The 14,976-nt window shown below is 37.7% G+C and overlaps 3 protein-coding genes across 6 annotated transcripts; 2 read left to right on the forward strand and 1 right to left on the reverse strand.

Moving 5' to 3' along the window:
* The first annotated feature begins 57 nt into the window (after window positions 1–57).
* On the forward strand, window positions 58–6,014 carry LOC145225269 (chondroitin sulfate synthase 3-like). 2 transcript variants are annotated; one of them, XM_080091960.1, is made up of 17 exons: window positions 60–291; window positions 563–782; window positions 968–1,086; window positions 1,148–1,301; window positions 1,408–1,503; window positions 1,573–1,755; window positions 1,915–2,141; window positions 2,211–2,368; window positions 2,434–2,544; window positions 2,609–2,771; window positions 2,888–2,995; window positions 3,057–3,200; window positions 3,355–3,509; window positions 3,651–3,759; window positions 4,202–4,294; window positions 4,365–4,477; window positions 4,909–6,014. In XM_080091960.1, exons 1-17 carry the CDS (start codon window positions 172–174, stop codon window positions 5,093–5,095), a joined length of 2,460 nt encoding a protein of 819 aa, XP_079948086.1. In that variant the 5' UTR covers window positions 60–171; the 3' UTR covers window positions 5,096–6,014. The 2 variants fall into 2 exon arrangements, with proteins under 2 accessions (XP_079948085.1, XP_079948086.1); XM_080091959.1 differs by having other exon boundaries at window positions 58–291; window positions 1,408–1,755.
* Window positions 6,015–6,087: 73 nt separating this feature from the next.
* LOC145225272 (inactive ubiquitin carboxyl-terminal hydrolase MINDY-4B-like) lies at window positions 6,088–10,312 on the forward strand. The gene is made up of 11 exons (XM_080091964.1): window positions 6,088–6,403; window positions 6,469–6,496; window positions 6,566–6,679; window positions 6,741–6,860; window positions 7,196–7,302; window positions 7,603–7,813; window positions 7,881–7,946; window positions 8,016–8,150; window positions 8,642–8,815; window positions 9,514–9,694; window positions 10,079–10,312. Exons 1-11 carry the CDS (start codon window positions 6,312–6,314, stop codon window positions 10,240–10,242), a joined length of 1,392 nt encoding a protein of 463 aa, XP_079948090.1. The 5' UTR covers window positions 6,088–6,311; the 3' UTR covers window positions 10,243–10,312.
* Window positions 10,313–10,457: 145 nt separating this feature from the next.
* Window positions 10,458–13,229, reverse strand: LOC145225273 (uncharacterized). 3 transcript variants are annotated; one of them, XM_080091966.1, is made up of 11 exons: window positions 13,019–13,229; window positions 12,850–12,952; window positions 12,537–12,640; window positions 12,355–12,465; window positions 12,167–12,298; window positions 12,018–12,100; window positions 11,751–11,949; window positions 11,522–11,652; window positions 11,385–11,455; window positions 11,271–11,326; window positions 10,458–10,875 (listed from the first exon to the last, which is right to left on the reverse strand). In XM_080091966.1, exons 1-11 carry the CDS (start codon window positions 13,098–13,100, stop codon window positions 10,595–10,597), a joined length of 1,353 nt encoding a protein of 450 aa, XP_079948092.1. In that variant the 5' UTR covers window positions 13,101–13,229; the 3' UTR covers window positions 10,458–10,594. The 3 variants fall into 3 exon arrangements, with proteins under 3 accessions (XP_079948092.1, XP_079948093.1, XP_079948091.1); XM_080091967.1 differs by having other exon boundaries at window positions 11,757–11,952; XM_080091965.1 differs by having other exon boundaries at window positions 11,751–11,952.
* Between the last annotated feature and the right edge of the window lie 1,747 nt (window positions 13,230–14,976).

The following is a 14,976-nucleotide window of genomic DNA, read 5'->3' on the forward strand; positions in this document are numbered from 1 at the left end:
AGGTATCTTGGGGTCTGGGTCTGGGGAAGAAAGAGGCATATTCACATTCGCATTATCTTCGTTCACAGTTTGTTGGACTTGCAATCAAACTTAAAGATAGTTAAACAAAACAATAATTTTAATTTCGCCTGCTTGTTGTGATTCATCAAAAAATATTTTCAAACATTGAACATGTTAAATTTACGGAAATACCCGCAATGGAAGTTTTCTAAAATGCTCATCCGAAAATTTGCCACGAATCTGGAAGTTGTTTACACGACGGTAACGGTGATTGTTTTTTCTGCTGTGAGGGTAAGTTGTATTTAAGTTTTTGTTGTTACGCGCACTAGCTTTATATTTATACATAAAGTGATGATTATGATTATGTGAATATGTGTGTAATATTTGTAGTGAAAAATAAGCTATTGCTGCCAGGCATAATGTATAAAGTAAATGAATATTGCTCTTTAAGCCTGTTTAATTATACCGGACGTTGAAACGTCGATTATTTATAACAAAACTACTGGAAGAGCAATACTGGTTTATATTTGTGGTCTATATAGCGCTCATTTATGTTTTACAGAACATGAAGGCAAACAAGAGTTGTTTCGGACATAATTTTGTCCCATTTTGTTTCGGCATTGCTTGTGGGATATTGATATCAATCGTTTTATTTTTGGTGTTTGAATCGCCTGCCTTGTTTAACCAATTCTGGACAGATACACATCATGATAAAGTAAATTTGAAGGAGCGAGGAAACATAGCTCATATTGATTCTCACGAGCAGCAAAGGGAATTTCATGGTAAATAAATATGGTTTTGTTTCCTGAAACTAGACAACTTATAACTTGGTAAAGAAATAAAATAGTTTTATCTACAAAACTTTTAGGCTTAAATCGTTCTTTAAAGAAATGCAAAATTGTTAACCACACAATATTTTTTGACAATAATTTGAAAAAGAGCTTGCAACTAATGTTTTGTTTAACAGTTGAGGATCAAAAGGTGATTGAAAGAAAGTTCTTACAAGACAGCTCAAATGCAAACAACCAAGATGTAGGTAACATGACAATACCCATTGAGGTTCAAGCTGACATCCCATCAATCGAGGTAACACATTTCGGCATACATGACCAAAACTTTTCATTCAGTTCTGTTTCATGTACCTCAGAATCCTGCTTGGGAGATGAATCTGACACCTGTGCACATTCCTGGCTATCTAACTCAAGAACTGAAACTGAAGAAAAAGGTGTACATTGCCATTGTCAATCCCTCTGCCATTACATCTACTTTTATACCACTAATTGGAAAAACATATGGCAATGGTACGTTTGTTTTTGTTTTTTTCTAAGCAGTATTTTTCCTGTTAAGGTATGAATTATTTTAACTTTGCCAGTTGTAAAATAACTTTTTACTATGTCTTCTATTAAGATTGGGTGACCAAAGGATTTGGAGATATTGGCGTGTATTCACCAATGGGAGTTGACATTGCTAAATCTGCTGACATTAAAAATTACCATGTCTCAGGTACTTATAAAATGTTTTTGCAGTTTATAACTTTCTCTAGGGTTACTGATCATGCTGTATTTGTCACAGTGGCATCAAAAAGTCCTCGTGAAATATCAGCAGCAATGCTGTATGAAGTAATCAACAATCTGTGCAGTGAGCATATTGACACCCACCATCATTTTTTTATTGTAAACAGCAACACTTATGTTCGTTTACCCTTTCTACTTAACTTTACGAAACGACTAGATGATTCACACACTTTGTGGATAGGTGAGCTTGTTTGTTTTGCTGACATATCGATATAAAAAGCAATTGGTAAAAATGTCAACTTTTGCCGAAAATGGAACATTTGTTTTATTTCATTTTATTTGAAAACTGTACTGTTACTCTGCCAAATTGATTTTTTCATCAACAATGTTTTATATATAGGACACAAAATTGTGACGGATATTGCAGACAAGCAATACACTAATGATCCTGACCACTATTGTTCAACCGGTCCTGGGTTTGTTCTCAGTAGACACGCTCTTCAGAAAATGTGTCCTTATATTACTGTGTGTCAGAGTGAGTATCAAAGCAGCAGCACTCCATCAGGTCTTCAGTTCGCCCGCTGTGCCCTCAGATTTCTTAACATGACTTGTGTATTTTCCACAAAGGTAAAAGACAAATTTTCTTTTACATGCTTTTTATGTTGACAAGCTTAATTACCTTACTTACATGTTTAGAATTTGTTTTATGATCTTGGAGGAACCGAGCTAATCGATCCCTACTCTGAGGATAATCCTTACAAGGACAGCATTTCAATTCACCCAATGCAAGACTCTACTGCCTTTTATAGAGTCCACCACTTCTCGCTGTCACAAAGGCTAAATGAAACAGCTATGTAAGTTCTTTCAACTTTATATTTTCTAATTCTATGTCCCAATTTTACTGTTGATATACTTAAAGGCTCAATGAATATTACCACAATATCATACAAAGCATGGACCGAGTTTTGGTAAAGGAAGGGGGAATGGCAGATGACAGGCTTATTCTCGGCCGCCATGGAAATGAAAACAAGTAGGCATTCATAAACGTTTTTTCACATTTTATCAATGGAAGAAACAATTCTAATATTTTGCAGATATCAGCATGGTGATGTGATTTCGTGGGAACGGATTGAAACCAATGAAAGATCTCCAACTTTGGTTTATTCCACTGATGAAGCAGAGCCCAGTCGTACATTAACAAAGTCTGATGAAATTGTGCTGGATAAGGTCAAAGCAATGGCCCTTGAGAAAGCAAAGGTAAACACTTTGTGAGATACACATTTCACTATCCCCACTATTTACTGCCATTTTACCATTTCAAGACTTCTCCTCAATATTTTAACATTTGACTGATGTTGTTATTAACTTTTTAGGTGAAATATGGCACAGACTTGGTACTGAAAACCAGCACTATTTTTCGTCGTGTTGTACCAGGTGTTGGTTATCAATACATGGTTGATATTCAACAAAATGATGAGGATGTAAGTTTACATTTTTTGTGTACATTTCAATTTGAAAAAAAAATGTTTATTGTGGATGCAGATTGCAACTGTCAGTTTTGATCAGCCATATGACAGAATGAGATCAATCAAAACACAATTTGCCCCTAATGTCAAAGTCAACTTTATTCTTCCACTACAAGATGGCTCAATGGATTTCAAAGAATTTATGCAAATGTTTGAACAGGTTACTATTTATCTTATGGAAGTTTCATTTCATTAGGATTTTATGTCTCATAAAAATGCATCAAATTCTGGTGTTTGTCAATCCACCATGGTTTTTCTATGACGAACAGAACATGAAAACATGTGTGTATAGACAAAATTTCTTATTTTTCCAGTCTTGCATGTCTGTGGACCGAGCACAAAATGTAGCACTTCTTGTTGTTTTGTACCAAACCAAGACTGATCCTCCCAGCAACTTCGATGAGAAAAAATCTGAAACTCTAAAGCTACTAAACTTATACAAGCAGAAGTACCCAGAGTTATCACTCAGGTGTGAAACCAAACTGTACATGTGTGATATCAATGTAGGCACTCCTTGGAGAATAGACATATCAAGGGTTGATTAGTATATTAACTCATTTTATGTAATGTTTATTGTGTGTGCTGGGTTTATGATTTATTGCTTTCATAGGTGGATCAATGGTGGCAACAAACCCTTTTCTCACATTGAAGGTGTGGCATTGGCTGTCAGAGCTCTGCCTGCTGACACTCTTATATGTTCAACAAACCTTTTTATGCTGGTATGTACCAAACATACTTTTATATATTTTTTGATCAGCCTTTAGCCAAGCAAATAAGAATAGAGGGCCACTTTCTCAGACCATGAGAAAGTCTTGTAGAAAAAACACATCTTTTCATTTGTAGGAGTGCTGGACAATGTCTCTAAGCCACGCAGTGACGTTTTGTTTACTAACAAACCAGACCAACCTTTCTACCACATAATTGCACTCATCTTGACTAGCTCCAACATTAACAATGTGACAATGAAAAACACTTGTATTGTCATTAAATGTTATCCTTAGGCCCAGTGTAGCGCCCAATATAAACACATCATTCTGTACCAATAACCTGCGCGTTTTCGCACACCGGTATCATAGCAAATGTAATGTACTCATAAACGTGGCGTTGCATTTGTAAAATATACATACAAGTACAACAAACGTCTTTCATGTTGTTAAATAGATGCAACCTGAATTTCTCCACCATGCACGTTTAAACACCATTCCCGGCGAGCAGTTGTATTTCCCTGCACCTTTTCAACGTCTGGAAAATACGGTAATCAATTTCACTACAGTAATACATTATATTAAGTTTTAAAAATCCGGTAACGCTGCGAACTTTACAGGAAGGTGAAGAGGTGTCAAAAACTTCGGGATTTTGGAGATCATTTGATTACAGTTTATTTTGTGGATACAAGCAGGATCTAATACGAGCGTGCGGGGGCGAAGCGTTTGCCAGGTAGGCTGTGAAAGATGTTGCTGGTTTTATGTGACATTATTCATATTTTCAAGATGTGTTTTTTGTCATGAAATGCAGAGCTTTTTAACCGAGTTGTTGCTAAGTCCACTTAGGAATCTGCGATAAAGTGCGCAAAACAGCCGTTTAACACACTATACGAAATTTGTCGTAACTCTAGTGCAGTGGTTCTCAACCTGTTTCAGGCCATGGACCACCGCCCCAGTAAAAATAATATCGCGGACCATTTTATTTTTGAGCAAAATCGAAGTACGCATACAAAACTACCATTTGGGCTTGAAACATAATTTTTTAAAACCGGTTTTCAAGAAGTGAGATACAATTATTAACAGCTAAAGTTTTGATACTCTTTCAACACGTAATATGTAATCATCTCCAGTTCAATTTATTATGTATTGTACTTTCTCGTGCAGTGGTGAAGATCTGTTCGAGAAAGCACTCACTTCCGGCCTCGATGTTTTTCGCGCGCCCGAGCATTCCTTGTCCGTTAGGTGGCACGAGAGAGACTGTCATGTGAATGAACTGGCCAAAGAGGAACAGAGCACTTGTGAAGAAGCGGAAAGGCACGTACAGCTAGCATCGAGCTGGATCCAGCGATAAACTGCGTTGGTTATTTCGATATATGCAGTACATGGCTCGTCTTGCTCTTTTCTTTTTTATTTATCAATGTTTTTTGCCACTGTTCTTGTACCTATTATATCGAGAACGTTAAGTTAATTTCGCTATTTTGTAGCTGTATCGCTCCTCATATGAAATGTGAACTTTTTCCTGACAAATCATGCATTTTTTAATGAGAACTTTATTATATATGCCTTGCAAACTTACAACTGTGTGCACCAATTGTTTCCACTGGTCGGTGAAGCTACAGCAGATTTTTAACCTCTGTATCGTACTCGAAACAACATCTTTGCATCGCACTTAAATTTTCCATAACCGTTTACTTTCCATTGTGTTTTTTTCGTGCAACGTTTTTCAAGCTGTCTGTTTTTCCCGAAACATATTTGTGTACCTCGCTAAGTCAGATAAAGAATTAAGTCGAAATCACCTAAAAACAAACCCCAAATAACTTGTTTTACGTATTTATTGGTGCTGTGTGATTTGGCAGGGCCATTAACACGTATTTTATTCTTCTAATCGAATTTTCGTCTTATTTTCCTAATGTTTTTCATCTTTTGCACTATTTAATATTCAAATAAGCTGTATTGGATAGTTGGTTTACTTCATGCTGTGGTATAAAGCTCCGCTCTCAACCATGATCCTAAATTTATTTTTACTGCGTTACGGTACACTTGTTACCAATTCTATTACTTTTTCGAAATGTGTAAAACCTGTTACTGAGGGTTGAGTGTGCTTGGGTTTACGTAACGTCATTAACTTAAAAACTTCGTCACATAGCTAATCGGTTTGGCCGACTGACATGAAGCAAGTCGCATCATTGGTTTGGTTGTGGTTTTCACCGCCCTTTTTGGCGCATTGAACAATGTCGCCTGTGTTGACAATAAATCATGACTTTACTTGAGCGAATGTTTCGCGCTGACAATAGAAGCCTGATCGGGTTTCGTGATGTAACAATACTTGGGTCGGGAAGGTCGGCGCAGCGAACCACGACGAAACATTGTGTTAAGATAAATATTGACTTGCTCTCGGGCCCACTTAGTTGAGCACTTATACATATGCTGCTGAGTTTGATATAAATTTATCGGATACATAACAGCTTGCTTTACTTGTACCTTACCTGAGTTGCCAGTCTTTTAATGATTCAGTAGTTTGTTTTATTTTTCCTGCTTAAATCAGTTGCATTGCACATGTACAGTTTATGATGCAGAGGAAAGAGCCGCTTTCAGTGCAAAGAGCAAACAAGAATCAGAGTCGGAATTTAGCAAAGTTAGCCAATTTTTTCGACGATGGGTAAGTAAAGTAACCTGTGTTTTTCACTCAGTAAATCCTCCTTAACGTTTGCAATTTCTTTGCAGATTTAACCTTCCCCGTGTTCAGTCACCGGTGAGCAAATGTTTTGTTTATAAACCAGGCATGTAATAGTACTAAATTACTGTTTATCTACACACGCAGCCGCCGACAATTACAGTGCCAAAACGGAATACTGACGATTTTAAAGTGCCGTTGAAAGGACCTCAAACACAAACCCGTATCGTTGGTTTTCCTGTGGAGCTTGCCACAGCTCGTGTAGGTACAGATTGTGTTTCTTAACTTACCGCATTGTTTACCTATGTTTCGTGTGGCGCAGAACTTACGAGCTGTCGTTCTTGGCTATGCTACACAATCTTTCACCACGGACTGGAAGAAATTCCACTTCGCATTTCGCGAACCCAAATCAAAGATCCCATATGGGTTGGATGCTTCTTCGGTAAGTGTAGGTGGGATCGAGTTTAAATACCAAGGGCTTGGTTCTGGCCTGATTTGATTATGCCACATTTTTTGTCATGATTTCATTTCGGGTCGGGTTTTTGTATTTTTTTAACCTTCAAGTTCGGATCCTTAATTATGCTCCCGTTTACAACTTTGCGGTAGATATATTGATGAGTGTCTTGATGCAATAAAAAAGATGTTAAAGATGTTCCCTTAATTTTATTGTTTCGAGGATTGGCTAGCTGAATAACACTTTATTCAAATTTATTGCTTGTGTTTCTGTGAACAAGAAACATACTTAAACAGTGAGCATAACACTTGTTTTGTTCACAGCCTGGTCCTCGTGCGTTGACTCTTGGAGTACAAGGTTATGTGTTGAAGAGTCTGCTCTTCTCGTCAGAGCAAATCTCTGAGGAATCATCTGCTTACTTCGGAAAGTCGTACGTTGTTTTACACCTTACCTGTTGTCAAGCTAGCTTAGTTTAATCTTGTATTCGGTTCAGACACAGATCAATAGCTGGGATCAGCCCCGAAGCGTCGGTGCAGACATAGTGACCGGCTAATTCGGTGCAACTTCTTCAATAGGCCTGGCGTACTGAAATCTTGCATTCGACTTTATATTAGTGTTTGTTCATAGAAACGTCAATAACCAAATAAACTGTTTGTTTTCTACCGCAAGAATCCAATGCCTACGGCGTGTTGATTTTTATCTCAATTTAGTATTACCTGTTTGTTTAAAGTTCTCCTAAACCGTCGGCAGTGGGGCAGGAAAACGCTACGGTTGACGCGTTCGTTGACATCATATGGAAATGTGCCACTCCTCTGAATAAACAAAAGGAAAACAGCGGGAATGGTGGTGAGAATAAACGTCACGTGGTCGTCACCCTAGTTGGCCAAGAACCTTGCTTTAAAACGAAAGGTTATTTTGTCGCCGATGGCTTTACGGAAAAGGTTTGTTGTAAAAAAACATCCCCCCCTTCTAACATATTGTATCTAACTCTGAATCGTATATCAACAGCTGTGGTTGTACACGATGCATTCAAAATCCGAACTTCGGAAGTTTATGCGTCGAAATGTTCACTATGTAAGCGAGTGTTTTGTGCTTTGTGGTTCAATGCAATTTGCAATTATACGAGAACTTTTTTGTCAACAGTTTTGCAATCGCGCCTACCCTGGAGGTGTGCTGTTACTGTACAGTATGGTGCTTTCGCGAACTTGCGAGGTTATAAAGAAAGACATGGGACGAAGGCAGGACGCCTTGTTAACCGAAAACGCTCGATCTACACAGGCAAGTTCCTATATAACAAATCACTAAACTTTGCAATGCCGGCATTGAGTATAAGTGTACCATTGTGTCGTCAAATGACAAACTATTGTATGTGAACTTACATCAGGGTAATGACACTAGCCAACACCTGATGATGCCATAAGAACGACTGTGTTGGGTAGTGCGTGCCCGATGAAGGCACCCCGAATGAGACTTCGATATGTCAAAAGGGTTATGTACAACTGCCGGTTAAGCAAAAGGGAAAGTGTATAAAATATGCTTGGCAACAACACTATCTTCATGAAGCTACCATCAAATCTCCTTGTATCTGGTTAATTAGGAATCGATTTATTTGGCAATTTTCGGTAAACTTTCTGCCGCAACAACATTGCACTTTTCAAGTTTACAGGTAAAAATTTCCAAGCATTTCCGCTAAAGGAAACTACGACAATGTACAAACAACTGAATGAATGACAGTCCAAGTTTTGTATGACGGTATTTAACTGTTACAGGCTCTGGTCAATCTTGTGCTGACCGGCAACGCGGCTCCCTATCTTCATAACGGCGTGATAAGAACAGACAACAAAGGAAAGCCTCTTGAGCATCCTTTGCCTGGAATCAGAGGCAGAAGCGATATCGGATTTTTGTACTTTAACAAACAGGAGCACGAGAAAAGACGCACGGAGGTGAAAAAATGTTACCACCTGATCGCCTAAAAATATTTCTTGAACAGCAAACTCAAATTATTTTTTTAGGAAATGTTTTCATGTAGTTTTATTAGGTCACCAAGACACATATCTTTTATGACTAGCCTCATAAAAAGGAGTTAACGAAGAAAGTGGCATTTATTTTACAACATCTTCTGACACTTAACCTTTTTACTTTCTCAAAAGGAATTTATGTGTCTACTTAACGTTGTTTGCAAAGTGCCGTGAGATTTACACTAAACTATTGGTTGACACATAAACCCATCAGCGAAATAGACTTCATGTCGCCTGAAAGCCTCAAGTTATTCAAAATATAGTGTTTGAAGATTTCAATCAATACGTCATTATTCCACACACAAATGTGATCGGTTTAAAACATTTTACACATATCTTATTGATTTGAACATGTTGTTCAACGCCTAGTACATTTGCTAATTCTAGATGCATTTATTCAATTTGTTTACACAAGAGTAAATGTAAATGTATTTTTATGATGATGAATGTATTCCCCAACATGTTTGTTAGTAGTGACATAACGCAATCGTTTTCATTGTAACGTTAATGATTTACAATATTTTATCAAAAGAGTTTAGTTTCCAAAGTTTCACATTTAGCCAAAAAATATTTGGTATAACGTGTGTTAAATATAGTTTGATTGTTTTCATACTTTCCCACAGGTTGGGAGCATGCTCAAAACTCCTTCCTTTCCTATTTGGATGACACAGGTCAACGGCACGTTCGGAATAATTTTTTGTACTGCCCGTGATCTGGTGACAGATTGGAAAACCGAGCGATATTTCTCTCTGCATTATTTTAACGGACATTTTACTCAGCAGGACGAGACCATACTTACTTTAGGTGAGACACAATGTGCTAGGATTCACCTGAGGCAGTTAAATTATAAATAACAAGGACACCAACTTCATGACTATCAGACAATTTTAGATAATAGACAATTTTTAGGAAGATTTAGTAAATTATTTTTGTTTTTTCAAAAAATACATGTTTCATTTTAATAATAAACATAATTACTCTTTATGTCATTTGTTTATGATTAAATTACTCTTCAAGTCCGTGTATAGTGTTTCTCACATGTTTTGTTGCTTTTTAAAACAAAGCACTCACAAATACAAAAATGTCACTTCTTTACACACACTTCGTTTTAACGCCTAAAATTTAAGGAATCCGTTGTGTGTGTGTGTGTGTGTGTGTGTTTTTCACAACCCAACATCCGTTTTATAGACACCCGTACACGCGCCGACTGTGTGACGAACCCTGATCGTCAGGTTACAATCTGGGATGACGAGGAGGAAATCGAAAAGAAGCAACCTTCACTTGAGCTTTGTCTTTTTACAAAATGGCCTGGAGCCGATGTTGACTGGAACGGGGAATCGCCGTATTACTAACAACCATGAAACGAAATATATATTCTTGCACTTAACCGTATACATCCATCATATAAAGAGGTCGGCATCTGTGTTGTACGCTTTACCTATTTTCTCAGTTTTTTTATTACCACGATTGTTTTTTGCGCAACTAATGATCTATTGGTGTATTTATCGTGTGGCAAAAACGCATGGTGTGACCACACACAAAAATGCATGATACGACTACAGACAAGCAGCATGAGAACGAAATTGTACTACAATGAACACATATATGTACATCTTTGGAAATGTCAATTCGAAAGTCTCTGATGTTCAATAAAAAATCTAATGCAACATACATTATTCATTGGATTTTTCACTAACTTAACCGTTATTTGGAAATATATTGACCCGGCAAGGGTAGGTCGTCTGTAAGCTCCGAATGTTCACTATCGTATGTTGCCATATGGTGGGAGCCTGTCAACGAAGTCCTTTCGTCTTCTGTTCGTGTGCTTAAAAGCGATGTTTCCTGGTGGTGATCCGTTACGGAACGGTTTGTTACGAAATCCGCCGAAAATAAATCATCTGTTTCCTCGCTCCCCACCCTTCTTCGAATATAGCTTACCGAAGAGGACCGAGAAATGCTATGGTCCGGTTCAACGACCACTTTTTCTGTTAAAATTGTATAGTTTTTATAAACATGTGGAACCATCTCTACATCTTAGCGCTGTATCTTTAATTAAAGCAAACGTTGTCGTAAAGTCGGTATGAGTTTTACGACAAGCTGTAACCGAAATTTGACATACATATTGTTTGAGCTACCGGTTGTCAACACTCACAACACAGATATCTTCCAGATGGTTGATAAGAACCATATCTCGTATAATAAATAAAGTGCAGTTTAAGATTTAAGTCAATACCTACTGGTAGCATAACAGCCGGTTGTGATCTTAATACACCGGCGAAACCTTCAAACTAAGTCTATACAAATCGTAGACCGGGATTTTACACTGGATTTTTGGATATCCAAAAGGATTTTTGGATACGTATGTTAGGTATATCCTTACCTGTTTCGGTTTCTTGGACAAGTTTCTGTAGATTAATTGTCTCTGTCAGACTTTCCCTGTTAAATGTAGCAGTTTGTGAGACACGAGTGTCTTAACGAAGCAGTCAATTTTTACCTGTCAGTTGAATTACGAAGCTCTTCTGTATAAATCCAGTTTTGCTGCGGCTCCTTGTCCATGACTTTGACCTTAAATTCCGATTACGAATTCAGGAAACAACTTGACAACAAGAGACTTTAAGCAAAATGTCTTACCAGTGATTCCGGGACGGGAACGTATATAAAATCTTTTATCGCCTTCAATGCTCGAAACAATCCGATTGTCAACAGGCCAATAATCAATACACCCAAAACTGTGACTAATACAACCATCTTAACCATGTTTCCTGAAAAATATTGCTGATTTTGGCTCAGAATTTGGATGCAAAGATCCTTTCAACATATCTCAACTTGTTTAGTAAAAACATGTTAAACACATAATTACGTGTACCAGTAGCAGGTTTCGTGTCCAGCAACGTTAGGCTCGTAGTGTGAAAAGCCGCTCTTGCTTCCCTACTGGAACTTTTGGAGTAGCCTGGCTCGTAATCTAACCCGCTACGATATGTAGCTGATACGCAATATTCTGTGCCGGGCGACAAATTTTCTACCTTCCATCGCATTGTGCCAGCCTCCGGATCGTTAAGCTGCTAAAAAGCGGAGATGTTTACATTTTATATTTCAAACTGTCTTTTGCAAATGTTGTGTTTAACACCTGCTCGTAAGATACTCCGATTATCTTCGTGGTTTTGTTAACATACGCAGTAAACGGATGAGTCTCACATGTGAAGTTTCCATCTTAAAAACAAAACCCTTTTGAGACGTATTTTTACGATTAAAAAACTGGCAATCTTTAAATCTTACGTTCCACTATCATTGCCGAGTGAACGACTTGGTTGTTATTTTCCATGAAGTTGGGAGAAGGCAACCTTGAGTAAATTGTAGCGTGGTTGGGTCCGAAGTCGGGCACCGAAATGTTTGGTGCAGTGAAGTTGCCTATAATACAAATGTGGGTTACATACTTTCGTGTGTTTAACAACCAGATTTCTTACTTTCGTTTATGACATCGATGAAGTCTAGGTGGTAAAAGCTTGTACATGTTTCGCAAGTCTTCCCAGGGCAGTTACCAGTTTTCGCCAAACAACCGTTGATTTTTATTTGCCCTGGGGATAACATAAGAGTTTTAGTTTTTTCCCGTTTTAACAAAACGTGTTTTTTAAATCTGATAATTTACGTCTGATTGGATTGAATGGCAAAGTGCATCTGGTCGTCGCTTCGTTAATGTGCAGATGACATTTTTCTGTAATCCATCGGTTCGAGTATTCACATTTATTCGTGCTGAAAAAATATGCAACAACGGTTGTAAAAAGATTCTAAAGTTCGGATATCAACTTTTGCTAACAAATTGTAAACCGTTTGCCTCTATTTATAAATGCTTGGCTATACGGAGTCTTTAAAAATTCAACAATGTGTCTTTGTTAAAAACATTTGGAAATGCCGGTTTTAGACGCAGACGTTTTTAGGGAAAGAATCTGAGAACTATATACCATGATTTTACGTGGTATGTGCCGTTGTCTATCCACCAATCCGGAGTCTTCCATTGAATCTCAATGATAAAATCCTTTACACTGTATTGAACTGCCGTAATTTCTGCCAAAAAGTAAACGTATACTTTTCAACAATCTTCGTGCTATGTTTTCTCCACACATTGGGTACCTGGCGAGCTTTGCGTGAATTCGCATAGAGTTTCCAAGAAAAGCATTGCTGCTACGAGAATGTTGAGATTGTTGCAGCGCATTATTGCATTGCTTGATCATGCATGCTACATCTTGTCCTACCTGTAGTAAGCACAAACAAAACACGAAACTCCTACTTGCAGTCAGACTGCATTCTGCACTAAAAATCATTTAATTTATTATGACAAAAAATAAGGCACGGTGTCTAGTTTTTGGAAACTGAATTTTCAAAATTGTCCCGCTTTTTAAAACCTGCCTTTGCTAAACTGTCAACTATGGGGACAAAAAACAAGGTTTAATGACCAAAATCCTCGTTCTTTGCGCACATGTCTGCAATAAACTCTTTTTGTTTGTCGGCCATTGACCCAAATGATACGACCCATAGCAAATATTTGCTTTTGCGTGCTGTCTCTTACACTTTGGCTACAATTCAAAGCAATAAGGTAATTGTTTAACTTGTCAGATTGTGATTTTTAACCACGAAATCCTAGGAAACATATGAAACAAAAACAAACTTTTTATGAAGTAGGGCGAATCTGCCTTTACTGCCAGTCTAAGAGTTTGTGTACCAATAAAATTAATACTTACATTTACAGTCTAGGCCCTCGCAGCCTGTACTTTCAAATGTATTTAAACTGTGGAGCACACGTGGCTATAAAGTTATATTAAAACGGCTTTGTTTTACGTTACCATGCATGCGTCCGAACAACGCCATCACTTTGTTGCAAATACAAAAAGTGAAACGACTTCGTGTTAAATATAGATGTCAAAACCAGTTAGTGGATGGACAATATTTCGATGGTGGGCGTTTACAAAATGCTTCTAAATTCGAAATCCAACCGCGTTTCTTTTTATTAAACGCAACCGGTGCACTTTATACCGATTGATCACGTTTTGTTTTTAATCAACTTTTCCACGAGGTTTGAAACTGATCGGGATTTTTTATGTTTATGCATGGGCCGTGCATGCGCCTAACCTAGTATGAGCAGTAATCAACATTTTTTCCTGTTGACAATTATAAGCAGTAAAACAGCGTTTTTTCTAAAGTTCGAACTCATGGCGCTCGCGAGGACAAATCCCAGTTTTTGTGTCTGTATATGGGTTAGGTCCCCCGTTGTATGACTGTGATGCGCCATCTAACGACACATTGCGATTTGCAGCACACAAAACCAACTATCACTTTTAGTTTTCTGCTGCATACGTTTATTGTCCCGTTAGCGGCGCACAAGAGACATTTCAAACTGAATAGACTGCAATTGCACAAGTGACTGTTTTGCAATTAACTGCAGCAGTTGACTGTTGACATTAACTTTCTATTTGTTTATCGACTATTGTACAAAGTTCAAGAAACCACTTGATGTTATTGAACAGGAGAAATAAGGTAATTGAAGAGAAGAGATTGTTTTAGCAAAAACAAACCCGTTTGCTCCAATGTAAAGAAACAAAGTCCAAGAATCAACGGTCGATGTCATGATGTAGAGTTTGAAACAGTTGTAAAACGGTGATCGACACTACTGAACAATTAAAGCTCTGAAAGACGTTTTTTGGGATTCCCTAACAAGCAAAGAGGATTATCGAAAACTTTGGAAGGTTTCACGTACTTGACCATTGAAAAGGAGTTTAGAGCTTGCTGAAGAAAATAAAAAATCTGAAGTACATATGATTTGAGAGTTTGTGGCAATGCTGTACTGTTTGTGAACATTTGTTTCATATTTTGAAGGTTAGCTCGACGGACCGTATTAAATACCATGGCAAGCAGTAGACCACTGAACTATCTGACGGATCAAATTTCCCACAGATATCTGCAACTTTGCCAAATAAAAAATACTCGAACCGATACCACCTGGTCACCGACAAAAACGTAATTAAACAAACAATCGGTTGCACCACGGGACAATACCAGTTTGATTTGGAGTGTTTACACTTTACAGAGATGAA

Source organism: Phallusia mammillata, chromosome 4, assembly GCF_965637545.1.
Source record: "Phallusia mammillata chromosome 4, kaPhaMamm4.hap1.1, whole genome shotgun sequence".
Classification (NCBI taxonomy): Eukaryota; Metazoa; Chordata; class Ascidiacea; order Phlebobranchia; family Ascidiidae; genus Phallusia; species Phallusia mammillata.

Coding starts and splice junctions, on each gene's coding strand:
- LOC145225269 (XM_080091959.1), top strand. CDS start 172: ATGTTAAATTTACGGAAATACCCGCAATGGAAGTTTTCTAAAATGCTC. Junction 2,996..3,056: donor TTCAACAAAATGATGAGGAT/GTAAGTTTACAT, acceptor TTGTGGATGCAG/ATTGCAACTGTCAGTTTTGA. Junction 4,478..4,908: donor GGGGGCGAAGCGTTTGCCAG/GTAGGCTGTGAA, acceptor TTTCTCGTGCAG/TGGTGAAGATCTGTTCGAGA.
- LOC145225272 (XM_080091964.1), top strand. CDS start 6,312: ATGATGCAGAGGAAAGAGCCGCTTTCAGTGCAAAGAGCAAACAAGAAT. Junction 7,303..7,602: donor TCTGCTTACTTCGGAAAGTC/GTACGTTGTTTT, acceptor GTTTGTTTAAAG/TTCTCCTAAACCGTCGGCAG. Junction 7,947..8,015: donor TGCGTCGAAATGTTCACTAT/GTAAGCGAGTGT, acceptor TTTTGTCAACAG/TTTTGCAATCGCGCCTACCC.
- LOC145225273 (XM_080091965.1), bottom strand. CDS start 13,100: ATGCGCTGCAACAATCTCAACATTCTCGTAGCAGCAATGCTTTTCTTG. Junction 11,953..12,017: donor TCGGAGTATCTTACGAGCAG/GTGTTAAACACA, acceptor TCCGCTTTTTAG/CAGCTTAACGATCCGGAGGC. Junction 11,653..11,750: donor GAAACCTGCTACTGGTACAC/GTAATTATGTGT, acceptor AATATTTTTCAG/GAAACATGGTTAAGATGGTT.